Source organism: Cyphellophora attinorum (assembly GCF_001299255.1).
Source record: "Cyphellophora attinorum strain CBS 131958 chromosome Unknown Contig8, whole genome shotgun sequence".
In the NCBI taxonomy this organism is placed as follows: domain Eukaryota; kingdom Fungi; phylum Ascomycota; class Eurotiomycetes; order Chaetothyriales; family Cyphellophoraceae; genus Cyphellophora; species Cyphellophora attinorum.
Genome location: NW_017253236.1, coordinates 344,478 through 371,277, shown reverse-complemented (window position 1 = coordinate 371,277; position 26,800 = coordinate 344,478). Strand labels below are relative to the sequence as shown.

General features: G+C 53.7%; 10 protein-coding genes across 10 annotated transcripts; 6 read left to right on the top strand and 4 right to left on the bottom strand.

Moving 5' to 3' along the window:
- Window positions 1–446: 446 nt before the first annotated feature.
- AB675_5432 (putative transcriptional regulatory protein) lies at window positions 447–4,658 on the bottom strand (the record flags this gene model as incomplete). Its single annotated transcript, XM_018145643.1, has 8 exons — window positions 447–1,529; window positions 1,585–1,636; window positions 2,447–2,492; window positions 2,547–2,724; window positions 3,087–3,869; window positions 3,923–3,954; window positions 4,009–4,429; window positions 4,488–4,658. The coding sequence occupies 8 exons, from the start codon at window positions 4,656–4,658 to the stop codon at window positions 447–449; spliced, it is 2,766 nt and encodes a 921-aa protein (XP_018001758.1).
- Window positions 4,659–5,048: 390 nt separating this feature from the next.
- On the top strand, window positions 5,049–6,592 carry AB675_5431 (putative transporter; the record flags this gene model as incomplete). Its single annotated transcript, XM_018145642.1, has 3 exons — window positions 5,049–5,730; window positions 5,779–6,303; window positions 6,402–6,592. 3 exons carry the CDS (start codon window positions 5,049–5,051, stop codon window positions 6,590–6,592), a joined length of 1,398 nt encoding a protein of 465 aa, XP_018001923.1.
- Window positions 6,593–9,061: 2,469 nt separating this feature from the next.
- On the top strand, window positions 9,062–10,921 carry AB675_5430 (putative DNA glycosylase; the record flags this gene model as incomplete). Its single annotated transcript, XM_018145641.1, has 1 exon — window positions 9,062–10,921. The coding sequence occupies one exon, from the start codon at window positions 9,062–9,064 to the stop codon at window positions 10,919–10,921; it is 1,860 nt and encodes a 619-aa protein (XP_018001973.1).
- Window positions 10,922–11,203: 282 nt separating this feature from the next.
- AB675_5429 (GTP cyclohydrolase 1) lies at window positions 11,204–12,325 on the top strand (the record flags this gene model as incomplete). Its single annotated transcript, XM_018145639.1, has 1 exon — window positions 11,204–12,325. One exon carries the CDS (start codon window positions 11,204–11,206, stop codon window positions 12,323–12,325), a length of 1,122 nt encoding a protein of 373 aa, XP_018001750.1.
- A 422-nt stretch (window positions 12,326–12,747) lies between these two features.
- On the bottom strand, window positions 12,748–15,375 carry AB675_5428 (putative beta-glucosidase G; the record flags this gene model as incomplete). The annotated part of the gene is made up of 5 exons (XM_018145638.1): window positions 12,748–12,999; window positions 13,054–13,264; window positions 13,324–14,713; window positions 14,766–14,902; window positions 14,945–15,375. 5 exons carry the CDS (start codon window positions 15,373–15,375, stop codon window positions 12,748–12,750), a joined length of 2,421 nt encoding a protein of 806 aa, XP_018002124.1.
- A 611-nt stretch (window positions 15,376–15,986) lies between these two features.
- AB675_5427 (Anthranilate phosphoribosyltransferase) lies at window positions 15,987–17,288 on the top strand (the record flags this gene model as incomplete). Its single annotated transcript, XM_018145637.1, has 1 exon — window positions 15,987–17,288. One exon carries the CDS (start codon window positions 15,987–15,989, stop codon window positions 17,286–17,288), a length of 1,302 nt encoding a protein of 433 aa, XP_018002051.1.
- A 626-nt stretch (window positions 17,289–17,914) lies between these two features.
- Window positions 17,915–18,393, bottom strand: AB675_5426 (uncharacterized protein; the record flags this gene model as incomplete). The annotated part of the gene is made up of 2 exons (XM_018145636.1): window positions 17,915–18,141; window positions 18,264–18,393. 2 exons carry the CDS (start codon window positions 18,391–18,393, stop codon window positions 17,915–17,917), a joined length of 357 nt encoding a protein of 118 aa, XP_018002040.1.
- A 1,657-nt stretch (window positions 18,394–20,050) lies between these two features.
- On the top strand, window positions 20,051–20,745 carry AB675_5425 (uncharacterized protein; the record flags this gene model as incomplete). Its single annotated transcript, XM_018145635.1, has 2 exons — window positions 20,051–20,190; window positions 20,343–20,745. 2 exons carry the CDS (start codon window positions 20,051–20,053, stop codon window positions 20,743–20,745), a joined length of 543 nt encoding a protein of 180 aa, XP_018002077.1.
- Window positions 20,746–21,315: 570 nt separating this feature from the next.
- On the top strand, window positions 21,316–22,488 carry AB675_5424 (uncharacterized protein; the record flags this gene model as incomplete). Its single annotated transcript, XM_018145634.1, has 1 exon — window positions 21,316–22,488. The coding sequence occupies one exon, from the start codon at window positions 21,316–21,318 to the stop codon at window positions 22,486–22,488; it is 1,173 nt and encodes a 390-aa protein (XP_018002067.1).
- Window positions 22,489–23,755: 1,267 nt separating this feature from the next.
- On the bottom strand, window positions 23,756–24,898 carry AB675_5423 (uncharacterized protein; the record flags this gene model as incomplete). Its single annotated transcript, XM_018145633.1, has 2 exons — window positions 23,756–24,569; window positions 24,633–24,898. 2 exons carry the CDS (start codon window positions 24,896–24,898, stop codon window positions 23,756–23,758), a joined length of 1,080 nt encoding a protein of 359 aa, XP_018001934.1.
- Window positions 24,899–26,800: the final 1,902 nt, after the last annotated feature.

The following is a 26,800-nucleotide window of genomic DNA, read 5'->3' as shown; positions in this document are numbered from 1 at the left end:
ATTTCGGGGTGTTGAGGAGTCCTTCAGCAGAAAAGTTTGAATTTCGACTCAATATAGCTTGAAAGTACCTTTTCGAAAAGGACAAGGCAACCACGATGCTCCACCCCGTGGCAATTTCCGAACAAGGCAGCCACGTAGCCACTGCCTTGTAGTGCCCTCCCCGGCCTTGACATTTCACTCTGAGTGTTTCCTGTCAGGGTCTCATGACTTTCCTGAGCGGTATACCTACAGCGCCCTTCCTGGCTATTAGATATAGGATCTACGGTGGAATGTTCAGATCTGGCAGGGTAGTCTCAGAAGGAAATTTCTTTACAGATGAAATTCAGTTCGTCCTGACAGCGCCCTCCTCAGTGGCAACTCCCCGATGAATCCTGTCTACTGACTGACGCCAAGGCGACGTCTCGTCACAGAGCCATCGACTCAACTAACACGTCAATGTAAGACGTTCAGCGCCCTCCTTGGCCTATAATTTCCCTCGTATCTACGGCACTCTTTTCATTCATCAACCCCCGCATAAAAATCTCCAGCTCACTTTTCACACGTGAATCGTTCAGCATTGCGTCCCAAATGTCTTTCCCGCCATCTTTTAAGGCCTCAACAAGCAATGCCGACAGTCTTCTCCTGTTGGTCGCTTCATATTCGCCTCTCAGGTTGTTGCAAACCTGTGCCGCGATCTTTTTTCCAAGCTTGCTCGGGAACCGGTAGACCTGGTATGCGACGATGCCGAGCACGAGCGGAAGCATGGCAAGGTAGGCGCCACACGTGAAGGTGGCTGCAGAGCCATGTGCAGCGGCATGAGTCGAGGCCGTAGTGACTAAACCAGCCATCACAGCTTTGGCGACGATGTAAGTCAGCGATGTCCCTGCCGTGTGCATAGTGGTGGTTGCGACGGTCTTGAATACGAAGGTGTTCAAGACTGAATGGAAAGCATGCACCATAGCACCAGCAATCACAGAAAGCGCGATGTCCGTGGTCATACTGGCTGTTGCATCCCCAGCCAGGCCAGCCGCCGCAGTAGGCACCTCGCCTGTGAGAGCTTGGACAATATGGCGGGCGATGTTATCATAGATTTCTTTGGACACTGGTGCGACAGATGACCGGATAGCTGCCGCTATGTGTATGGTAACGGCTTCCTGCACGTCCGGGTGGCGATAGAGGTGGTGGGCGATGAGTCCATCAACGATATCGCTGTTCTGTCGGTAGAACTGGCGGTATACGTCCTGGACCTTGTTCTGGATCGGCGTCGACAACGGCGAATCCAGTGTTTCGCCATCGTACACCGGAAATGAGGGCTCAGATGGATTTTCGCTCTTATGCTTACGCACGGCCCAGAATCGCCTTTGCCAGGCTCTGCCCCAGGGCTTGTGCAATTTTGGTGCGCCGGACGGACCGGTTGCAATGACTGACAGGCATTCAGTCTTCGACGTATTCTTGACAAGGCTTCTGATCTCCTTCCGGACTTGCCTCAAGAACTTCTCCTGACGAAGATTGAACTCAGCGACGGCTGCGTCGATGCTGAGGCGCTTAATCTGTGACAGCACGACCAGTCAGCCCCATGGGGTTGGAGAGAATGTGACTGCATACCAATATGGGTGTCTCCCGCTTGATCCTTTCGTTCTCTTTGCGACTGGTGAATCTAGGCTTCCAACGAGCACATACGCATGACCAGCCACAGCACATGCATTCCATGATGATGGAGAGCCGATTGTGTAGGCTAGGTCCCCCACCGGAGGAAGCGACTGAAAACTTTTACCATGTGGATGAGCCGGGCGAAGGAGCTGAGGTTTTATGTGATGACCCCTCGTGGCTGCTTGTCATTGCGTTCGCAGACGTCCTTCGATGAAATCGCCGTGGCGCCGACTAGGCTCCATGAGAAGAGACATCAATTTCGTTGCAGTATGTGTGGGCCACTTTAATCGTATAGCTCCTCGTATAAGTCCGGAACCTGATCAGAGGCTTGTGCATGGCAAGCAATACGGCGTGGGAGCTTGACGGTGCTTGAAAATGCTTATGATCAGCCTGACGAAGACGAGCAACTTGCCATCGTATCTTTCGAGTCGAGAACGCTCGATTTGTGATAGTGGCTGGAGCAGACTACCCTCGGCAGGAAAAGATCGGCGTCCTCAGCCTGACGGCGACCGGATGGGGACAGTGGTGCGATGCTCTGGGAACAATACGACCATCACGGACATAGTCTTATGCGTGTCTTAGATGAGTGCGGATTCAGTGCTGGGAGTGGTGTATGCTCTCAGTGTCAAGAATTGCACCTGATGGCAAGATATCCACGTTGCTGCTGGTCAGTCTCACGCAGAGGCCGCCGCACGGACTACCCAAAAAGCGCCACGCGGCTGGAATACGAACTTTCGTGTTGTGTTGAGCCAGGGTGAACCCGAGGCTGAAACCTAAGCCACGTAGGACGCGTGCTCAAGGCCCTCGTGTTTCTAACACGTTATCGAAGAAGGTGAGAGGCGAGTAGAAACCGGTAGGAAAGTCTGACAACCACTCCGTTAGTTTACAGATCTCCAAAAGCTCACGTGGCTTCTTACATTGGTTATAGGTCCCGCCCATGTCGTCCGACTGCATGGAGCCGAACATAGCCTCCAAATCGGTCTCGTTGTGCGGCTTGCCGGGGTTTGCAGACACCTCGGACATTCCGAGGACGATACTTAGAGCCTTCGCAACTTTCCCAGCTTCGACGGAAGCGCTACTTGCCTCGCGCCAAATCTTGTGTGACACTGTCAGCTTCTGTCGAATATCGTCGGCCGTAGGTAGAAACGGTTGGTGCGGAAAGCTTGTGGACCTTTGGAACCTGTCGATGTCCTGAAGATAGAGACAAAGTATGCTCGTCGCAAGAAGCAAGTCCATATTCTGAATGTGGGTGACCTTCCACCTGAGCTGGTACAATCGGCCAAGCGGCTGCGATTCCTCATGAAGCGTCTGTTGGAAAGAAAGGATCTTCAGTGCAGACTCCAGGCAAATCCGCACGGACTCTCGGTCTCTCTCTGGAGGCTGGCATACTGAATAGTTCACCAAGGCTCTCCGATACAGCAGGATGCGAGATTTATGATACGTCGTCTCCAGCTCACGCGCTGCGCCACAACGGCCGGACTGTCCGTGATGGGGTGCGGCATCGTCGTCCACCGGAGAACAGGAGGTATGGCGTGCTTGTACACGTCTTGGAGGATCGCGTCGACCTGAGCGACCTCGACTTGCGAAGGAGCTTTGATGTCGGAATTGATGTCGCAAATCTTGCCCAAGGTGAAGATCAGCCGTCTCCTAGTGATGAGCGGCAGAATCGGGGTCCATTCCGTCTCTGGTCTTGATGGCGGCATCTCGTGCGTGTCCTGGTCAAAATCGGAGTCTAGCAGGTTCGAAGGCGGCTTTGTGTCGATATGGGCATCTGTGGCGTTCCGAGGTAAGCCTGCCTCCAGGGAAGTGATGAGATCTAGCTGTAGTATCGCAGTCCAGATCCGTCTGCGCATTTCGCTTTCGAACGGTGACAGGCCTGGGAAATGGTCCGGGTCACGGTGATAGCCCATACGAATGGCGATCTGCAGTATCAGCCCGATTGAGAGCCAGCTATCCGTGGCGCCATCCTTCAAGAGAACGAATTCCCCAGCGAGGATTGTTATGAGCGTTTCCAGGATGTATGGGCCGCCTGTCGTGTATCTGGCCAGGACTAGACACTGTACAGCCTTTTCTCGGAAGGCTTCCTTCATGTTCAGGTACTCCGTCTTGAGTGACTGGTCTTGTCCACCAGTACTATCGATCGAGAAGCACTGCAGTAGTGCAGCTATGCATAGCATGGAGAACATTAATCCAATCCAGGCGATAGATGACCCAGACGGATCTGTCCAAAAGCTTTCATACTGTTTGCATGTCAGCCACGAGTCGGCTGCTAGAACTAGAAGAACTTTCTTACCTCTCTCAGGAATCTGCCACGGTGGATTAGATCTACGTGAGGCCATCAGTGGTCTGACGTACCGGGAGGGGATCGGATATACTGACCTGGTGTGATGATGCAGGATTCGAAATGAAGAGCCATAAGACGATCAGCCACCACGCGCGATGGCACAGCAGCAAGAATTTCCTCCCGAGTTGCGCGTCGATTCGGGCCGTAGAACAGATGTGATCCCGCCAGGACCTTGCTGTCAGTGACCAAGTCCTCCTTCAGACCTCTAATCTCGGACAGGACAGATTCCCAATGGACGTTCTGGACATAGCTGGTGCCTGTCTCGCCGACTTTGAGAGTGCCAGGGTCTGCCAAAGACTTGGCTGTATCTTGCTGACTCCCGCAACCTTTGCTGTGATACGGTACATCTGCGGGAGGTGTCGCAAGACTTGAGGCTGGTTGCCCTTTCATTAGTGTCATGACGAGGTTCTCAAGCTCCAATATCCTGCCATGTACGTCGACAGGCTGATTCGATGTCTGTGCAACTCGCTGAACATCAGTCGTCGATGAAGGTAGCCTCACATAGTTACATGACTCTGTAATGCGGCGTCTCGAACACCCTCCGCAGGGCTGCTGGCGGTCGCATCTCAACTTCTGTAGTCGGCATGGGTCGCAGGACAGCTGGACTTTGTCTCTCCGTCTGTTCGGCGGTGGGCGCGGTCGTTGAGCAGTCTCTGCCATGATATGAGTCCAGCGAGAAGCCCATGGCGACTAGCGTAATGGGCAAGAGTTCTGCTGGCAGGTCAAGGTGAGAGACGTTGAAGGAGGGTATGAGCAAATCTCCGACCGTCCGATCCTCCGATGGCTTGCATCTGACCCTCCCATTGGCTCGCTAGCAACCGCCGCCCCTTCCTCGGTTGGTCTTCCTCTCGACTTCGGCTTTATGAATGATCGTCCGGTGCTCTAGTTAGTAATTGATGCAAGTGCCCACAGTCGGAGGGATGATCGCCATGTCTGTCATGAATTGCACTCTTCGGTCGGCGCTCTGCCGTCCGTCGACTCTTCCTCATATATATGCGTAGGGACCAAGCTCACTATTGGAGCCCCTCGACAGCAACAGAGTATGGCGCAGCCACTACATCAGTCAAGGTACACGATGGCAGCCGACTTGGAAGCCGGCGATGAGAAGCCGGCCATAGCGGAGAGCGACAGCCACGACTCACGAGCCAGCCAGATGAACAGTGCAACGATACAACCAGAAGCGAAAGCCAACATCGTTGATTGGGATGGCCCAGACGACCCTCAAAACCCGATGAACTGGCCTTCATGGAAGCGCTTGATCCAGGTCATCTTCGCGAGCGCCTTCCTCCTCACGTCTAACCTTGCTGCAACAATGTATGCCCCAGGAGCCGCACAACTAGGCGAGGAGTTCAGCATCACCAGTTCAACCCTCGTCAGTCTGACTGTTTCGATCTACCTGTGTGGGTTCGCATTCGGGCCCATGTTCATAGCTCCACTGAGTGAACTTTATGGACGCCTTCCGATCTATCACCTCTGCAATGTCATATATATCGGCTTCACCATCGGCTGCGCGCTGGCGACAAACACTGGCATGTTCTTCGCATTCCGCGTTCTGGCTGGCATTGCTGCCTCTGGCCCATTGACGGTTGGAGGAGGTACTGTTGCTGATGTAATTCCGCCTGCTCAGCGTGGTAGAGCGATGTCGCTGTTCGTTACGGGGCCTCTACTTGGGCCGGTGCTTGGGCCCATCATTGGAGGTTTCACAACCCAAGCCATCGGGTGGCGGTGGACATTCTGGCTGATTCTGATCATAGTAAGTAGCAGATCCGCCTGTATTGTCTCTAGCTGCTAATCCTTCGGTGCAGATCGGAGTGTCGTCCACCACAGCGATTTTTTCCTACGCGAGACCAATGCCGCTGTGCTGCTCGCCCGGAAAACCACTCGACTGCGAACCGAAACCGGCAACACCGCATTAGTCTCGAAGATGGATCGAGGGCTTACCTCCCGCCAGCTGTTCCTCCGCGCTATCGTCCGACCGACAAAGCTCCTCATTCTGTCGCCAATCGTGCTTCTTCTGTCCCTTCTCACAGCATTCGTCTTCGGTCTCCTTTTCCTGCTCTTCACGACATTTCCCGCGGTCTTCCAGGAACAATACAACTTCTCAACCGGTGTCTCTGGCTTGTCGTACCTCGGCGTCGGACTTGGAATGGCATTCTCGCTAGCGACCTTCGCCACCCTTAGCGACAGACTGCACAAAGCAGCCGGAGATTCGCCCAAGCCGGAAGAGCGCCTGAAGCCAATGATGTGGTTCATGCCTCTGGTGCCTGTTGGTATCTTCTGGTATGGGTGGGCTGCAGACCAGAAGACACACTGGATCGCTCCCATCATCGGTACGTTCTTCTTTGGCTTCGGCATTCTGTGGGTCATCTTGCTACTCAGCTCTACCTGGTCGAGGTGTTCGGGCCCGAGGCAGCTGCATCTGCATTAGCTGCGAACGTTGTTCTCCGACTTCTCTTCGGAGCGTTCCTGCCGCTGGCGGGTCCGTCCTTATACGCAAACCTGGGACTTGGCTGGGGCAATAGTGTATTGGGATTCATAGGTGTTGCTTTTGTTCCGGTGCCGCTGTTCTTCTACCGCTACGGTGGATGGCTGAGGGAGCGATTCAATATGAAGCTGTAGATTCGCATCGGCGAAATGCAAATGCAGTATTGGCGTTAGGTTGGTCGCTTTCCCGTCACGAGAGAAAAGACTTGGACTTGCGACAGAAATCAAGTAAGCGCGCTCGTTCGTAAACCGCCAAGAAAGAGCGAGGCAGTACCGCACGACCACTTCAACAAGATCCAAGCCACCCTCCGCCAAAAAGCAAAAACTAAACGCCACCGGTACAAGACCGGACGAGTATTCAAGGTGCGGGAGTCCACTTTACTGGTTATCCACTTAAGTTAAGGAAGTAAATCCAACACCACTCAGATAAGTGCCTTAGAAACCTTGTTGAACGCTCGGATACGCTTAGGAAAAGTACTACCAAAACACACCACTCCAGAGCTAAGAGTGAAGGCGAGCCCCATACTGGATTATAATACTTTTATCGTGCTCAGGCAACACGTCTCGCAACCCATTTTCCCCAGCCAAGCCCGCCGCCTCGCATCCATGGATTGTTAGGATGGACGAGCTTTGGCTGCTATTGGGTCCCGTTCTCTGACCAAGCCCGCCGCCTCGCATCCATGGGTGTTAGGATGGACGAGCTTGGCCGGTTTGAGATTGGGACATTCTGAGTTGGAGTGTTGGAGGTAATTTCAGAGACACGAATATATAATGTATGCACACTGGCGCCTAGCTATTTGAAACGCGGGTGACCATCTGGTTGTTAGGGGCTACCTAGGTGCTCGACGAGAGCGGGAGTGCCAAGACCCGAGCAATGCAACCACGCCAAAGTGAGCTTGAATTCTAGCAAGGAGGATACACCTATCTATGTGGACAGCTGCCGACATCTGAGCCGATCGCTGTTGATGCAGCATGATACCTTGGCCGATGAGGCGAGTCAACCGCAGGTCTGGAGGTGGATTACATGCACAGGCTTCGTCGAGTCCTCAGGGGCATACATCGCGGACAGGCGATGTACCAGCACTATTGGTTATTCAAGTCTACCGCACGTCACGAGCTCACGTGCTGTCGCTTCGACATGGACAATAGATGCTCAACCGCAATGCAAGCTGTAGATGTTCGATAGACGATTCCTCGGTGGTCGAGTTTGTACGCCTTTTTGAAGGCCGGTTGCCTTGTCGTCCCGGTGTTTAGCAATGCTAAATCCGCAGACGCGCTGCTTCTGCCATGGAACGCGGGCCCGTCCTTCTTCCTGCGCGCTCTACTCGAGTACAGTGGATTTAATGCCGCCATTGCAGTTGCGACTTTCCTTTCCATGGATGCAGTCGTGACTTTGAATGGATGAAGTTGAAATAGACGGCTGTAGGAAGGTATTGCACTGACAATTCCATGTGCAACGCCTCCCGACTATCGATGTGTCCTGCTACATGGAAACGCAGCCCACCAACTTGTCTTTGAAGCAGCCCACTCCCTTTGACCACCAGTCTTGTCGATGAACGTGCTCGTTCGACCTGCTTTGTTTGCTGCGCTTGCTCAGATGGATCATGCCGTGCATCGCTATCAAAGCAAGCCCTGAACATTGAGCAAACCCTGAGAGCAATTGGCAATCGCAACGTGAGATGCTGACAAAAACGCAAGCATTGCCGGTTGAGTCTGCCTGCCTTGTTTGACTGACTGACAGCGAGGTTGTTGATGACAGGACCTGGCAGGTAGAAGACTCTCAACGGAAAAGATCTGAACTCGCCCCACGACACTGATCAACCTGCCGGAGCGGAAATCTCCACGCAGCACAGACCATGCGAACGAAGGGCATAGTTGTGGACCGAGTTGTCAGCTTATCGTTCCGTAGACTCACACGTTCACATTGGAACTTCTGCAGTAAGGTGTTCGGACTCAGCTACGTCGGGACCTTCTTCCTTTTCTATGGAATGAGTCTGGTAATACAGCTCGGCAATGAACGTTGGTTACGTTGGATACGCCATCGAGCGCGCTCGGACGACCGCGATCAAAATATGAATCGAGCAGAAATCGATCCTGAAATTGCCCCAGACCTGGGCAACGGACGAGAGCAGGCTGTCGATGATAAAGGCCTGGTGTCAACCTGAGGAGACAATGGTCCGAGTACAGTCTGCCTCGCATCGAAGAGCTCAATGTCGCGCAACCCAGCTGTGGCCGAGCATTGTTTCGACTGTTGATGAAGGTTCAGATGAGCTCACAATTGACAATGGAGCACAAATTTGGTCACGCTTATTTAACGTACGTGAATACAGAATTCTGGACGTGACTGTCCTGTGTCAGCAGTCACGTCTCCTACTCCAACATGGTGAATGCAAGCTTGGGGTGCAGTTCCATTGCTCGCTCTAAGTATATAGATCACTCGAAGTAAACCTGCGATCTCAACATGTCGCTTCCGCCAGTCTTCGGTTCGACAACGACTTTCCATAGGAAAGTCCCACGCCAGCTCATGCTTCCTCAGCCTCTTGAGCAGCCGCTCTCGCCACCTCCGAGCCTAGATCAGCTACTTGTCCAGTCTCCATCAAAAACATGCCAAAACACGGTCGACAAGCCGATAACGAGGAGCTCGAAGACCACCTTGCTGTCGTCTTCAGTCCATCCCACGTTGCCGGCAGCACTCAAAAGCCGACAAGCATCACCAGCGGAGATGATGGTGATGTCTTTCTCGACACAGCCAGTATCAATGCTCTTAGCCTGACAGCTTCCGGATCGCCGCTGAAGAAGCAGAAGCTGGAAGCCGATCGACCACAAGTTCCCAGTTCGATATTGGCTAAGAAGAAGGCAGAGCAGCAGTACATCGACACCGGGCAACATCGAGCGGAGAATCGGCAACGGACCGAAGAGATTGTTGAGGTGTTTCTACCTAAGAAGAGCCTCAAGGTGAAGCTGTCCTTTGACGGCTGTCAGCAGAGACGTCTTCCTCTCTACTACCAACAGTTGCACCGAAGTCTGCTCACAATCGGAAACCTAGCTAGCGACAGATACAACAGGAGTCCCTTCACAGCTCCAGAAATGTGGGATCACGAGAAATCTCGGCTCAAGTTCCACGCGAGCCCATACCCGGAATTTCTCAACCCGACTCCGCAAGCCGCGAGGCTTGTCTACGAACGCCTGCAGAAATGGGAGGACGAGCACTTCGGCATCAACATCGATCCGCAAGGGCACGATCTCGAGCCTGGTGTCGAGGCCACGGCCAGCGTCTCCGTTGACACGCTTGCTCGCGTCTTCCTCGCGCAGACCACGAGCAATCACCTAGCCCTGGTCGTTCAGGATCTGCTCCGGCAAGCATTTCCATACATCGTCATTGGCAAACAAGTCGTTGGAAAGATTCCTAATTGGCACAAGGTGCGGACAAGCACGCAGGCCGAGCTCATCAGGGTAGTTAGAGGTGCTGGAATTGTGGAAAAGCGCACCATGTTCATCAAATACATGCTGCAGCTTGTCTACAACTTTCATGTTGCAATGGCCATCTCAGGAAATGGCGGCACACTTCCAACTGATTTGGAGCTCGGCCAAGAGCCAAATACCCCTGAATTTGTCCCCGGAATCCTGTCAGTTGACTTTCTCCTTCACTGCCCAGAGAAGATGGCATGGGCTTTCCTTCTGAATCTCCACGGCATGGGAATTAAGTCCGCGGCCTGTCTCATGGCCTTCAATCTACATCGCGATGTCATCGCAGTGGACACGCATATCGCGAAGATGTGCTCGATCCTCGGATGGGTGCCAGCCAAGGCCATGAACAACAATGATCAGATGTTCCGACACATCATGGCACGCATCCCAAAAGAGCTCATGCACGCTCTTCATCAACTGTTCTGGCATCATCCACAGCACTGCAAGCGATGCTACAACAAGATCACCTCCCCTCCCTCCCCTGGCGCAGCTGGCAAGGATATCTGCCCTCTCGAGGACCTAGTCGATCGCAGCAGAGGACCCAAATCTTCTCCCGCGGAAGACTCTGCCACAGACGGCTCGTCACACTTGTCTTCAGCATCGGCTTCGCCTCTCTCCCTAGCAACTGTGTCCGATGACATTGACGTTCCAACCACTCCGACCAAGAAACTTCGCGCGTCCAGTTCCAAGAAACCCAGTCCCAGAAAGCCTTCCCCCAAGAAGCTCACCGGCCATGTCAAGATGATCGACTGGTGCTACCGCGGCACCCTCAGCGATGAAGAGGCTGCAGCACGCGGCATGGTGCTCGGAAGTGCACCCATCGACAATGATTTCGGGACCGGAAGGATCGTGAAGCATCTGGAATATTGGTACACGCCACAGTTCTGGATGTGGCCGGTTGGGCAATTGATTGATCTGGGAAGTGGTGGTGCGGATGGGTTTGGGGATGAGAGGAGAGGGAGGAAGGTTGATGAAGCGGGAGAGTACTTGGACTAAGTAGAATGATGTCTGAAAAGAAGCCGAGTGTGGTCGACTGCACGATCGTAGGCGGATAATTTATCTTGCTAGCAGCTGTCAACCGGCGCAAAACTCTAGGCAGTGGAATCGGAACTTTTGACTGCAACTGGCTAGAAATCGCGTATTCATCCCCGGGGCGGAGAGTTGGAGATAATTTTCTACAAGAACAGCAGGTCGAACACCTTGAACCGTGCGTACGCAGATCGAAGAGGCTACGTCCTGTCGAGTCTCACCGCTTCCGACAATGCCAATATAATTACCATGCCAGCAGACCAGCACCAACATCCCTCCGCATCCTCCGCTCCTCCGCCCATACCCGCCAAACCTCGCTCCGCGATTCCTTCACACCTCCGCAACGGCGGATCCCCCCTCCACAAGCCGTCTACCAACACCAGAGCGGAAGAGCGCGAGAAGCTGGCTTCCTCCATCCACTCCTCCTACCGGCGGCGCAGCGTCTTCGAGTTCGACCGGCCATCCTACCTCCCAGACATGCCAAGCAGTGCTTCGGCGCCTTACAACCATGAAGACGATGTACTACTAGACCCTATAAATGACGAGAACCACGACCCAGCTACATCACTGGCGCCTAACGCCACTAATAAGAGCACGACCTTGCCCACCGAGCCTCCACGAGACACCCGCGACAACACTATCAACAGCAACAACCACCACCCACCAACACCGCCATCCTCGATATCCTTCCCAGTGACGACCCGTCCCGCCTCTCCCTACTCACTGAACCCTCCCATAGACTTCGATGGCCTATCCTGGCCCTCGACCGGCACGCGCGCCCGTCTGGAGGAGACGCCGGACGAAGCGGCCGCACGCCTCGCCAAACTATCCAACGCCGTCCGCACGATATTCGAATGCATAGGCGAAGACCCCGATCGTGAAGGTCTACAACGAACACCAGAGCGCTACGCCAAAGCCCTCATGTACTTCACTAAAGGCTACGAAGAAAACGTCCGCGACCTCGTCAACAACGCCGTCTTCCACGAAGACCACGACGAGCTCGTCATCGTCAAGGACATCGACGTCTTCAGCCTATGCGAGCACCACATGGTCCCCTTCATCGGCAAGATGCACATCGGCTATATCCCCAACCGGCGCGTTCTCGGCCTCTCGAAACTCGCTCGCTTAGCAGAGATGTTCTCTCGGAGATTGCAGGTCCAAGAGAGGCTGACGAAGCAGGTCGCGTTGGCGATCGCGGAGGTGTTGAAGCCCCAAGGGGTCGGGGTGGTGATGGAGAGCAGTCATTTGTGTATGGTGATGAGAGGGGTGCAGAAGGTGGGGAGTTCCACGACGACGAGTTGCATGTTGGGGGCGATGAGGAGTAGTGCGAAGACTAGGGAGGAGTTTTTGAGTTTATTGAATCGGAAATGAGGGATGGATCCAACGGCGATGATGGGCCATGCAGGAAGGCTGCTGTTGGAAGACAAGGGAATAGAGCCGGAGGATCTGGGGAGATGTTCAAGAAACCGGCGGGCCATGAAACGAGACGTTGGGAGTTTTCAGGATATGGTGGTGGCTGTTTCAACATCAATTGGGGCAATGGAAGAATCTGGGAGATTCAGCTCTGGGCATAAATGTTTGGTGTTTTTGGATGCCAAACGTCAAATCAACTATGACAAATATACCCCCCGGGCAGGCAAGAGTCGAAAGGTAGACTGAGGGAGCCTTGCTCTCCGGGAAACAAAAAGTCTCGAAGTATCATACGCTCTGATGCTAGTGCGACTTGGGTATTTATATTCATCACTGTCGTATGCGGTCCTCACGTGCCTACACGAAGCCTCGCATGCATCGCATCACCCCTCGATCGTCAAAGCTAGCTCCCCTTCCAAAGGCAAGTCCCGACTGCTCCAGCCAGCCTGCACAGTAGCACTCCCGTTCGACGGCAGAGACCACTGTTGCGAAACGACATCCCAATAGCTGAGGTCGCGTCGTGTCAGCATGAATTGCACCGCCTCGGACGCTCCTGGAGCAAGCTGCCGCTTCTCGAATCCACGTAGAACTCGGACTGGCGTCCCTTCTGGCACAGAGCCAGACGGGAAAGATACCTGCGAGGGAGAATGTTAGTATCGTAAGCATTAAAGAGACGGAAGGCAGCATACGTAAAGCTGAGGCACAGCTGCACCGGCGACCTCACCGGTATTGCTGACAGTGACCGACACTGTAGCGAGAACGGCGTAGAGTTCGGGGTTGCCGCCGGGCTGGATGGCTGTGTCGCCGGGCAATTGTGTCAAGGAAGCATTGGTGGTTGCTGAGATGGACAAGTCGGATATGTTGAAGGTTGTGTATGAGAGTCCGAAGCCGAATTCGTACCTATTTCCGATCAGTGAGCGGGGTTCAGCAGAACGGGCTGCTCTGGGTCTGGAACTTACAATGGCTCGATCCCAGCCTGGTCGAAGTGCCGATAGTCGATGAACAGACCCTCTGAGAAGTTGTCCTGCCATGCATTTGGATCAGTGTCGTTAGTGTTAGTCTGATTAACGATCTTAGTGTTGTAGTCCGACTCATTCAAAGCGATGGTGTAGGGCAAGTGACCGGATGGGTTGACATCGCCCCACAGCACGCTAACGATCGAATTACCCGATTGCTCGCCGGGGAGGTGTGCGGCTAGGATAGCGGTGACGTTCTCATTCTCGGCCCATGGCATGGTGTTGATGCCGCCCGAATGCGTGATCACCACAGTGTTGTTGCAGAAGCTAGTAATGTTGGCAACAAGCTGAGTTGAGTTCCAGTCGGCTTCGTAATTGAGGCGGTCGTATCCTTCGGTCACGTAGGTCTTCAAGAAGACAAGGCAGACGTCGGGCTTGGGAGATATCTTGCCGGTGGGAGGACCGAGTCCGCCGCCTCTGCCTCCTGATTGTATTGCGACCTTATTGTCTAGGACGTACTCCACGATGGCACCCTCCGCGTAGGCTCGCCGCTTGATCGCTTCCAGAGGCGAGATGAGGGTCGTGAATCGGCCAGCTCCACTGCCACCGCCGACAGCAAGGGTTCCGATGTCGTAGCCGGGCGCTCCTGCGTAGTTGAGATTGTTGGTATTGTAGAGACCCGTGACGAGATCAGCGGCATCGTTGCCGAACACGCCGATACGTTTCGGTGACTTGAGTGGGAGAGTAGCGTTCTCGTTCTTCAGCAGAACCGTGCCTTGTGCTGCGATGTCGTGAATCAACTGGGCATGTCCACCGCGGACGTCTCGACTCTTGTCAGTACCCAACGTGAATGAATAATTTGAGGTGGCTGGATTGTAGCCGTTCAAGTCTGCCGATGAGCCGTCTACGCTGGGATAACTGTCTTGGCCGAGAAAGTAGTAGGGCGTCATGATACGAAGGACCATGTCATCGAGTCGTGACTCGGGCAGAGATCCATTCTGAACTGCTGCAGTGATGTTGCCACCAAAGAAGGACAAAGTCTGCGATCCGAAGCTGCTTCCAGGCATATCCATGTCGAGACCACCGTTGATTGCTGGCAGACCAGAGTGAGTAGCTCCCCAGTCGCTCATCACGTAGCCTTGGAAGCCAAGTTCCTCCTTTAGTACTCCATTGAGTAATTTAGAATTTTCGCATCCGTACGTCTGATTGATTCGATTGTAGCTGCACATCACGGATGCCATGCCGGATTTGACAGCGTCCGCAAACGGCCAGAGGTACAGCTCGTGCATAGTGCGATCATCAATGTTGGATGATATGGCCAAAATGGTTTCGCCTTCGCCATTGACTGTTGGATTTCGCTGGGTCTCCTGCTCATTGCCGATGTAGTGCTTTCCTGTGCATGGGGTCAGTTCTGCGATGGCTTCTAACTGTGGAAGTCTGCTCACCACAAGCTTGAGCACCAACACTCTGCATCCCTTCAACAGAAAGCGCGAAGGCGGATCCGGTCAGGTATGGATCTGGCGAGAAGCCTTCCCAGTTACGTCCTCCAAGAGCGACGCGTCCGAGCGGACCAGCAACCGGTCTGCAATGGTCAGCTTGACTCACTTCATGCGAAAAACCTTACGCGAGGATAACATGAGCGCCCTTATCCTTGAACTCCTGGCCCATCGCAGCAGCTCGCTGATAGAACAGCGTCTTGTCCCATGTTGCTGCCGTCGTTATGCCAGCTGGAAAGACCGAAGCATAGTCGGCGACTCGAATGGCAGCTGGTCCATCTTGCAAGCAAAGGCCAGTGAAGTTGAGGCGAGGTATTGGTGCGATATTGCCCACACATGGTCCACGGACTCCCGTGACGATGTACACTTTCTCTGTCAGATTGAGCTGGCCGAGGAAGCTTTGTGCTTTCTCGAGAGCGCCATCCCAGCCGATGCCTGTAGTATTTGGCGAAGGGTAGATTGTAGGACTGGTGTAGTACGAGGATGATGTCTCTGATTGAGCATGGGAGCAGGCAAACAGCGAGGCAGTAGCGGCTACCTGCCACAAAAAACGAATCATGGTGGCTTTTCGGATCCTCAACGCGAAAAACTGACCTACCGTAAAGTGACGAGCCGTCAGATGCCTGACTACTTGTACCTCTGTGTACCTGTCCGGCACTCGGCCGGCATTGATGTCAACATGTACCTACCCTCGGAATCAATATTCCAGCGTTCCAAAAATTGTGGCAACATCATTTACTCCAATCACGAAAAGTGACGATCTCACTCTGTAAGCGACCTGGTAGCTCCTTCTTCCCCTCAGTGCTAGTGGCTCGAGAGTGGCAACATCACACAAGCGGAGGCAACAACGCAGGGACACGGCGGAGAAATTCCCATCTGAATGTCACCACATGACGACGGAGGTGATCGACATGCATGTAAGCTTCGGACAAGTCGATTAGCCAAGACATTTAGTCGACGTCGTAGGAGGAAGGTCAAAAATCAAGATTAAGAATGCCAGTGCTTGCGAGCGGCTAAAAGCTTCTGCGCGACGAGTCATGCTGAATCTGGGACCTGAATGCGTTGACTCAAATTTGCGGGGAGTCATTATTTCGACTGTCAATATTCATCAACTACAGCAGCATAACAGTCTGCTACTAGCTCGTACTATAACCACAACAGCTCCCAAAAATGTCAGTAGTGCCTTCCAAATCACCCGAGTACATCTCAATCGCACCCCTCCTCAGAATCCTGTCCCGCCAACCACCCAACAACGATGTCCCCGCCGCCGACATCGCCCTCGCCTGGTCCCGCACCTTCGAGAACCGCCTGAACCCAACCCAACTCGCCTCCCTCCTCACCCTTCTACACTCAACCGGCAAAGACAAACACCCCGAGGTGATAGCAAAATGCGCCGAAGCAATGCGCGACGCATCCAGCCCCGTCAACTCCAAAGCCCTACGCCAGGTAATCGGGAAGCGAAAACGTGGGACGGGCAGCTACCGCGGCGGGCTGTGCGATATCGTCGGCACCGGTGGTGACGGCCACTCGACATTCAATATCTCGACCGCCTCTTCCATCGTCGCCAGTCCCATTCTGATGACTGCTAAACATGGGAATCGCGCGCAGACGAGTATGAGTGGGAGTGCGGATGTGTTAATGGCGATTCAACCTACCCCACCCAAAATCGACGCCCTGACGGCGGAGACGCTGCCAAAGCTGTATGAGACGACGAACTATGCGTTTCTCTTCGCGCCCAATTTCCACCCGGGCATGAAATACGCCGCGACCGTGCGCAGGGAGTTGGGCCTGCGGACTATTTTCAATTTGATGGGTCCCCTCGCGAATCCAGTGGAAGAGCACATCGAAGCGCGCATTGTGGGAGTCGCGTACCAGGAGTTGGGGCCTATCTTCGCGAGGGCATTGCAGTTGAGTGGGGCGAACAAGGCTATGGTTATTTGTGGGCATGAGGATCTGGACGAGATTAGTTGTGCGGGGCCTACGAATTGTTGGTTTCTCAGGGAGAGGCCGAATCCGAAGTATCGGCCTGAGAGTGTGAGTAGTATGGATACCGCCGACGACGACGATGATGAGGACGAGGATCGCTTTCGCGAGCGAGAGTATATTTCTGAGCTCGAGACATTCACTCTTGAGCCAAAAGACTTTGGGTTAAGCAGGCACCCGCTCAGCGAAGTTGGTGGTGGGCGTCTGCCGAAACAGAACGCGAATGTGCTGATGTCGCTCCTGCGCAACGAATTACCAGCCAACCACCCCATATTGGAGTTTGTGCTCATGAACGTGGCGGCATTGTTGGTCGTGAGCGGCGTATGTGATGCAGACGAGTGCGAGTTTGGGAGTGGGGAGGTGATCATGGAGACTGGGCCCGCTGGGTGTAGGTGGAAGGAAGGGGTGAAGAAGGCGCGCTGGTGTATTGAGAGCGGGAAGGCGTTGGGAGAGTTGGAGGGGTTCATTGAGTTTACGAATCGGTTATAGCTGCGAGAGGTGCTGCAGCTGGTTGACGGCAAGAAAGTGTCACTCGAGTATAAAAGTAATGGGTAGATGGACAATTGAAAAGTTCTTTGTTTCGCGGGTTCTGGGATTGTGCTCTCATGTTACTTCGAGGTCCTGAGTCTGCTCTCCCAACACGCAACACGCGCCGGGTGTGCGCGTTTCCCACGTAAAAACCCCTTCAAAGTGTTGACGCCTTCGTCACCGATCGCTTGCGCCGTGGACATGGGAAGCAGCTTCTGATCAATACTCATTGGACGTGGGAAGAGCGAAAGGGAGCCAGCTCTTGCACTAAGTCGCTGCCGTATGGGGCGAGTCTGCAATGCTCTTGAGCGGCAGCGATTTGAGGATCTGCAATCGAAATTCGAGTACTGTTCGTGCAGACATCGCTGCGAATGCTTCGTCCACGGCGGTAGGGGCTCGGAGTTGCGTTGACTCGCTCGTTGTGCTGTGACATGCGTAGTCAAGGGACGTCCTCCTTGCTCCAGTCCAGTAGGAGAGTGTTTTTGGCCGGCTGAACCCCGAGGTTGCCCTAAGCTCAATTGATGCATCGGATGACTTCTTGCTCACTGTCAGAAGTGCGATAAGTCTGCTGTTATCTACCACGCCGCCTAGTTCGTGAACTCGCGGACAAGGTGACGACCGCAATGATATTTGTTGGAGGTGAGAGAAGCGAAGCCCATTGACCAGGTCGTTTCGATTTGAGTCGAGTCCGGGAGGTTCTGTCCGCCAGCGACTGGGTTGTTCATGTTGACGCTCGCCATATTGAAAGTGATATGAAGATATATGGAGAAGACCATGACAATGCGCTCATTGTGCTCCTGTCTTCCCAGCGCCGCTGATCCGAATCCGCATCTGTTGTCTTCATGTGAATCTCACAAGCGCCTCATCGCGCCTCAAACTGCACCATCCTCTTCGTGCGCTCCTTGTATAGTACACGATGTCCGCAGCCTGAGCAACGGATGGCGTCGCCTTTGGCAAGCTTGACAGAAGTGTTGCACTCCATGCAGCGGTAGGCGACCTGCGCGGATGTGTCTTGGTTGTCGAGGCCGCTGATGAAGCCGCTGCCGGAGCCTTGTTGTTGCGACATCTTCGGTCTGTGGTATTGCACTAGTCTGCGGTGGTCGCGAGGTGCGTCAGGTACGTCAAAGAGACCACAAAAGAGGATGCGGTGAGAGGATGGGAGTTTTTAGTAGTCGACAGTATCGAGAGTAAAGAGGATGTGAAGATAGTCGAAGACATCTCGCAATGCTCGAATTTGTAAGCCTCGCGGCACTTTTTGTGTCACGTGCTTCAGCCTTGGAAGCCTTCCAAGGTTCTTTTTCAGGCGTGCCTACCTACCCCTGTGTGCTACCAGTGACAATACAGAGTCACTGACCATGGCGAAGTCACGACTAGGAGAGCTTCGATTGCTTGCTGTCGCCTCCTCTTCAGCGCACAGCTACTGGGACGCTGCAGTGGTATGTAAACCCTTGGCCAACCGCATCTATGCCTACGGCGTCGCCAGTCAGCAGGAGAAAGGCCTGCTCTACATGCCATGACCTCGACCGAACAAAGCTGGTGTACTGGAAAGGCGGACCATCGCGTCATCGCATGTTCAAGCGCTACTTTCAGCATGCAGACTTCCACAGCCTAAAAGTCCCAGTCCATGACCTGAAGTGGTCCGCCAGCAAGTCATGCCCCTTTTGCGTAATCGTTTTCGATGTCTGGAGATGGCTTTCGAGGACGAAAGCCGATGGCAGTCGCGCTTTGCAGAATGCCCTTGTTGAAATCTGTGTACCTTTTAAGGCTGGCCACCCGGTTGTGCTGACTTACTCGTGGGGTGCATCGGTGCCGCGAGTGTATGACTTTGAGATCAGTTTGTCAAAGCCATGTATGTGTCGTGCCAGTTTACGTAGCGTCCTACTGACAGAGAAGCTTCGAAACTACCATGGTCTTGCTTGACGATGGGTGCGCAGATCCCAGCAGATCCAAAACAGAGCTTCTTCAGAGCTGCGTCGTGGTTGCGTGACTGCCTGTCTTTACACGGAAACGACAGTCGTTCCTGCGGATCGCAAGATCACAGTCGGCACCTGCCCAAGAGGCTGCTATATGTTGGCGATGGAATTGAAAATGCTCGACTTGTACATTCCACTACAAGCACCTCTTACTTTGCTCTCAGCTACTGTTGGGGACCTTCCGATCATCCTTCAACTAAGAAAGCCACGTTGTCGCAGAACTACGAACGTGTGCTTCCAGCTTTTCTACCTAAGACCTGTCGTGACGCCGTCCACATCACCCGAGCTTTGGGCTACCACTACATCTGGATCGACAGTCTCTGCATTACGCAAGATGATCGCATGGAGTGGGCTCAGGAGGCATCTCGTATGGGTGATATCTATGGAAATGCTGTGCTGACCATTGCCGCAACGAACGCTAGTCATGTCGGCTTCGGGTGTTTGAGCCATCGACCTGCCACACGTACATTCAAAAATCGGCTTCGGCAACATGAAGACGATCCACACAGCCTACTCCTACGTGAGCCAGTCGAGCACATCAATTTAATCACCAGTCCACAAGCAGAACAAGATGCTCCACTTCATCGTCGGGCCTGGTGTTGCCAAGAAAGATTTCTATCCCCTCGGATACTCCACTTCACAGCAGGGGAGCTGGTATGGGAGTGTGCTACCTCTGCGGCATGCGAGTGCGGCCATATGAACGAGGTATCTACACCAAGACTTCGCTTTGAGAAGGCGAGCCTCGACAAAATGACTCTTGACCAGCGAGCACAAGCCTGGGACGAGCTGGCGCTGCAGTCGTACCAAGTCCGTTTGCTCAGGAAGGAAGAGGATCGCTTCCCTGCATTGTCCGGCTTGGCACAGATATTCCAGACCGACGGCTTCGGGAAGTATGTCGCCGGTCTGTGGTCTGAGTATGCCTGAGTATGCTCCTTTGGGAGGTCAAAGCTGGCAAGTCCACCAAGCAGGCCGGAGTGCCAAGCTGGTCGTGGGCTTCCGTGCAAGGCAAATTGTTACGCAATGACGCTGTTACCCACAACAGGCAATTCAAGGCAAGTCTTGAAGGCTTGGACTGTACCTTGGTCAGTGCTGATCCGTATGGCGCGATCAAGGACGCGTTCCTTACACTCATGTCTCCAGCACTGGACGGCGTCCTATCTACAGATGGTCACAACAGTGATACGATGATTTGGTTCAACAACGAGGTGGATGCTTTCTTCGTCAAAGACTCCGACGACGGCGTATTGTTTGGTGTGAAGGTCAAATGTGCGTTTCTTCGTGGACTAGCCGCCGGACCGGCGGAGAGATACATAGAAGCGCTGGTCCTCGTCCAGCTTCCAGACCAAGACTGTTTCCAGCGAATCGGTATCGCATATCTCACGAAACCATCTCTTCCGCATCTGGAGACTCTGCGGCTGGAAAATGAGAGGATCACAATCGTCTGATGCGGCAACTTGCAGTTTCAGCTCTTGTGGGCAGCCTTCCGAAGCGAAGCGACAGTGACGAAGCAACAATGTTCGATCGGACTCGTCAAGCTCGAATCCGTCTCCTCTGTATAAAACTTAGTCCAATCTATGAGAAAGCATGCTCTGCACTATACTGCATGGTTCACCACGTTCTGTTGTACCAAGGTACTTTCGATGCAGGTGGACGCACGAAGGCGGGTTCCTGCAGCATGACGGAGATTGACCCATACATTATTTGGAACGGGACTTACAAGTACAACACAACACGCACGGCAAAACATGGCGACTGTGGATGCTTCTCATGCTGTTGACCGTTCAACAACTTGAAATCTCTGCTCGAGGCAGCGACATCAGATTTATCGCCCGCAATGGCAGGTTCCTGTGGACCTCGCCCGTCTCAGTGTTGTTGCCAGGCGACATTCAAGTACCGAAGAAAAGGGTGTGAAGAAAACTCATCGATGACCAGACCTTAAGAGCGGGCATTCTGCTGTTTCTACACGCCAGCTACGACAGCTTCGCAGCTTCTCAATCTCGAGTCAGAAGCCCAGTATGACTTGCAACTTCCTCATCACAATTCTCGCACTTATCTGCAGCACGACGTCAATAATCCTGCCTCTTGGTGTCAGTCCAGATACTGCCTTCTATTATGTGACCCTCACATTGGGTGATCAACCACTCAAGCTGTTCATCGACACAGGCTCGCCTCAAACTTGGGTTGCAACGAACACCACTAGATGCTATGGCACACAAGGTACAAGAGTTGCTTGCTCGTTGCACTTTGGCACTCTATACCACCAGAGCTCCACCTTCAATTACCTCAATGACACCTCCAACAGCACCGTCATCCAATACGCAGACGGCTCAGAGGTCCGTGGCGCATTTGGCTTCGAAGACCTCGTCCTCGATGACTACCTTATCTCACAAATGCGTATGATACTCGCAGAAGTCTCGTTGGAAACCACCGGTGGCCTGTGGCCCTCCGCCGGCCTTCTGGGTCTCGGTCCGCAGCCAGCAGACGAAGACGACTCTTCCTCGCCTGATGCCACTGGCCCGCCCTCGCCAAAAGGCCTGCAGAGCCTCTCTCGGCCGTTCTCACTCGGCAAGCCACATTATGCCCTGAATGGCCCACAACTCGCCTCCGCTTTCACCGGCAACGACTTCCTTCCCAGCATCTGGTCTCAAGCCGGACTCCCCGCATTCTTCGGGCTCGCCCTCTCCCGCACCGACTCCATCAACACCTCCACCACCTCCTCCGGCCGCAATTCATCCTTCGCCGGCATCCTCACCGTAGGCGAAGCCGCTCCCCTCACTAACCCAGCAATCAATGCCTCCGCGGCCAACACCTTCGCGCGCATTCCCCTCGAGCAAGAAGCCTCCTACTACTACCCCGACGTCTACGAATACCGCCACGATAAGATCAACGCCAGTGGTATCGTCATCGGCCGCGATCCTTTGACCGCCGAAGCTTACCCCTTTATCCAAGACGGCTTCGCCAGCCCCCAGACGGGCCTTGGGGGAGCAGACATGGGATTCATCGTTGACTCTGGCAGCCAGCTTAACATGATTCCCTCTCTACACGCAGCATTGGTCAACTCAAAGTTCAATCCCCCAGCCACGCTGTACGGCGAAGGCTGTGGCTCGTCGACTGCGACGCAAGGCGCCCGAAGTCGGGATCCTGATCGCGAACGAAATGTTCCCGATCAACACCGAAGACATGATTGAGTCGTTCGAGCTGGAGAACCGCACAACTATCTGCACGAGTATCTGCGAGGGGCGAGTGTGGATGAGGCGTATTGGGGATGCCGTTCTTGAGGAATGTGTACATGGAGGTGTACCGGGCCGAGTATGATGGGCAGTATGCGGCGACGATGTGGCTGGCTAGTCGGGAGTTCTATGAGACTTACTGAGCTGAATTCGAGAATGCTCGTTGCGAGCGAATGCTGGGTTATAATCCGGGTGCAGTAGACAAAGCAGCAGACAATTCGTGTCATCTATGTGTAGTGAGTCAAAGTCATCGAAAAGCCGAATACCTGATGCTATACAAATGGCTACATCTGCGCGAACGCATCTTCCTGCAGTGCATGTGACTCTCAGCCCCTTTCTCAGAGCGTCTGCGCCGCCTACCACTGACGGGTTCAAGCAGCGCCGGTTGACAAGATTGTCAAAACCGATCAGACCGGTTGACATGCCATGGGACGCTGCGCCAGACGATTCCCGCAGCAGGAGCGACCGATTGGCAGCGATTGCACCTTCCTTGCTGAGTGACTCCCGTAGCAGGAGCGATCAGCCGATGGCGTTCGCGCCTGCCTGTCGTTAGGCACTCTCGACGGCAGGAGCGACTGTCTGACGTCCATCGCACCTGCCCGTCGCTAGGCACGTGCAGCGGCGAGAGCGACTGACTGACGTCCATCGCACCTGCCTCACCCTAGGCACTTGTAACAGCAGGAGCGACTGGCTGATGTCCATCGTGCCTACCTTGCTGATGACCGCCTGCAGTAGAAGCGATCGGCTGGTGGCCATTGAACCGGGCTACATGCCTTGGGATAGCCTTTCGGTAGACCGGATGACAGCCCACCGGTCACAAATCAAGTCGGTTGAGGCGAGACCGCGATCGGACCCTCTCCAAACCGGATGACCAGATCGTCTTGCCGAAACCGGTTGACAAACTTTCGTCGCAATGCGCCGCCGGACTACGCCCTCAGTCGATTTGTATACCCACAGCAGCGCGCCCTTATGATGACTTTCAAGAGCAAGTGAATAAAGATGTGTGGGCACAAGATGCTGCTGGCGTACACATGGCGTTGGTTCGCATAAGTCTATGTTCATACGAACGCACCTAAGCAGTTATATTCGACTGTGGTCGTTGACTGTCCTTGTCCAAAGTCCTTCGTGGATCCGGATGGCTGACTTTCGCACCCATCCTCTCGTTGTCCGCTTTTGTTGATGTATGAGAGATATCGTCGAATGTCGTCTAGCCGCCGGGCAATGCCTATACAATCGCCCACTCCTGCCACTGGAAGCCATGGATGGTGTCCCCCATGGGCTCGAATGCATTACAGGAGCGGATCTGGGCCCGGATCTCCTTCTCCAGGCGCTCGTTGTTATCGTCGACGAGTCCAAATCTATAGTCGGCAAGTATGGTCGTGCACCGGTCGTCATCATCGACCGTGTACAAGGTCGAGTGGACCCGTTCCACGTATTCGCCCCAGAACAGGTCCTTGATGAGGAAGAATGCAGCGACGCCGATAAATGCCGCCTCACCCCTGGACGTCACGGCTGGCATGACGGATGGACGGACGACAAAGGGCATGCAGCCTCCCTGAAACTGGACCAGTAAGTCTCCAGGTAATGTTTCGACGGGAACCCACACTCCAAAACGAGGTTCGTCATCCCAGTAAAGCATGCGTTTGTAGGATTTGCCCCGGAGAAAGTCGTTGAATGATCGTACTGAGCTGCTCCCGAAGTGATTCTGCTCGGAAACCCGTTTATCGAGATCGATTCCAGGTTGCCCGGCTGGAATGTTCTGAAAACGTACAGAATTGATCATTTCAGTTTTGATCGCGGCTCTGTCAATCTTCAGCACTGTAAGAGTAATTGCTGAAACCATGAGTCTACCCATATCCTTCGGGTCTTGTGCGGGAGCTGCTTGCAAGGGCCTTCCTCTCGAAGACGGCCAATGAGCACCAGAGTCATACCTCCAATCAATAGCCCATCTTGGTATTGAGTTCAGACGCTTGTGCATGCGGAATACCTCGAGACATCTAAAGCTTCGAAGAGAGTTGATAAGATACTTAGTGGCACGTCTGTAGAATGTCAGACGCCAGCACCGAGTAGTTGTCATGGCCCGGCCAACCACAGAGACTTACTGGTAGACTTCACTTAGATTGTCACCATAGTCTACGGGAAATGGATCAAGAGGTTCGGTCGTTCGGATGCGAGCCATAGGAAAGAGAGCAAATACACGGTCTCTATCGTCAGAGGCCTGTAGGCCGGTGTTTGCAAGGACGAAACTCTTGATCAGGTTGGTAGAAAAGTCCGAGCCTGCACCTCGTGGTTCCCTTTTGTTCAATCGCATGGTCTGCTCCGATGCCGTCAGCTTTTGCAGATCAAGGTTGCCGTACGTTCTGTGCATTGTGATCAGAGAGTGCTTCTTTCAGTCTGACTTTACAAAGTAGAAGTCCTCACACACTGTGAGAAATTGTCGTAGACTGATAGTGGCGTAACCTGAGCATAGCTGGACCTCATTTGCAGCGAAGACTTCTTGTCGTACCCATACTCTCTCGAACCATGACTAATTGAGGACATACTCCACGACTTTGAACCCGTTTTGGTCGATACTAAAGCGGTTGTTATGTATGGTCTGGAACAGATTGTGCGAAGCCGACGTCAAGAGGCCAAGCCACGCAATCACTTTCATTGCTCTTGCAAAGATCAGCATCATCGTTTGAACTTGGACCGATTTTTCTTCATCATTTCCTTGATCTATGCACAAGGCATCACACCACAGCCATCTGGCTGGTCTCGGAGGCGCAGATATCGCAGGGCTTCTACCAGAGGCGATGGGACCAAGATCGAAAAACCATTGCACAGGACCTCCGCTGTGAGCTCCGGCCGGCCCCAAGAATATGAGATGGCTTCATATGTTTGCTGTCTTCGTTCTGCAGGCAAACCAAGACCTTCGTAGATTGTCAAGTCGCCGACGCAAAGATTGCACTCGAGCGCGTGACTAAGCTCGTCGGCGGGAAGAAGCTTGATCACACGCGTTTGCCATGGTAGCAAGCGGCCTGAAAGTGTGCTGTAGATGTTGAGCGAGTTTGTTGAAGATGACATGCCCCGATTCACAAGCGCTGTGGCTTGGCAAGATCGCGACAAATCGAAGACTGGCTCTTGTTCATCGGTAACATCTCCTGACCAGTTCGCTCCAGTTCGTAGGATTGCCGAACAGTTATGAGCAAGAGACAATTCCGGTCTTCGTGGCAGAACACGCAACGAGCGACATTGTCAGTGTGGAAAGCCGTGCAGCATGTGGTCCAGACTATGCGTCAGGAAGGCAACCAGATCTCAGGAGCGGGGCATGTGTGCATAATACCAGACAGTACCAAAGTGCCGTACTAGGTACTCTAGGGCACTTTTGCACGATTTCCTCTGTTGCACCAAAAGGCGAGAGATGCGCCCAAGCACTCGTATTCGTCGGGCCCATCGGTGGACGAGCCTGAGCCAGGTTCAATTTGACACGGTGTCTGGAAAGCCCCTAGGCGGTCGGCATTGGGCATCAAGTCGTTGAGGGAGAGACGACTGTCACAGCTCCCGGAATGTCCAAACGAGGACGGACCGTCTTCTCACATGTCGAGGTAAACGCGTAGTGGCAGAGGAGTAGTTGATGAAGCAACGATCACGAGATATTTATTCGACCATTTCTTACGTCATTGAAGCTCATTTCTTGTACAGCAGGAGCAACTGACCGGGTCGCGCCTAGAGCCGCTTGTGCCTGCTAGTTAGTGCCAGCCTCTCAATTGTTGCACTGGAACGGCAACAGCAGCTTAGTTAGGTGACCCAAGTCATAGCTCTCTGGAGTCGCTCACTGTCCTTACACGAGCAAGAGGCTTACGAACGATGCAAATAGTCTCAGGTTGCAAATTGGAACGAATGGCCATCTCAACTAGAATGGGTATACGAAAAGAACAGGCAGACCTGCCCTCATGACACTGATTGCTCATACCGCTCAGACAACCCTCCTCAAGGCATACATATCCCATTCTGTTCACTAACAAATAGGTACCATGATTCCTTTCCAGCCGTCCGGAGGTAGTGTACATCGGTCCTTCGCCTGTGAAGTCCCGAAATTGAAGATAACAAATGCCATGAAACGAATGATGGCCGGAGTATGCTTGTGCTTGCCGATGCTTGGTGTCGTAGATAGAGAACGCCGCGCTTGTATGCTGAAGTAAAAAGTGAATGTCGCTGAATAGATGAAGTGGTATCGAAAAGTCGTCAAGTCGTCAAAATCCAGATCCAAGTATCCCGGCGCTCAACC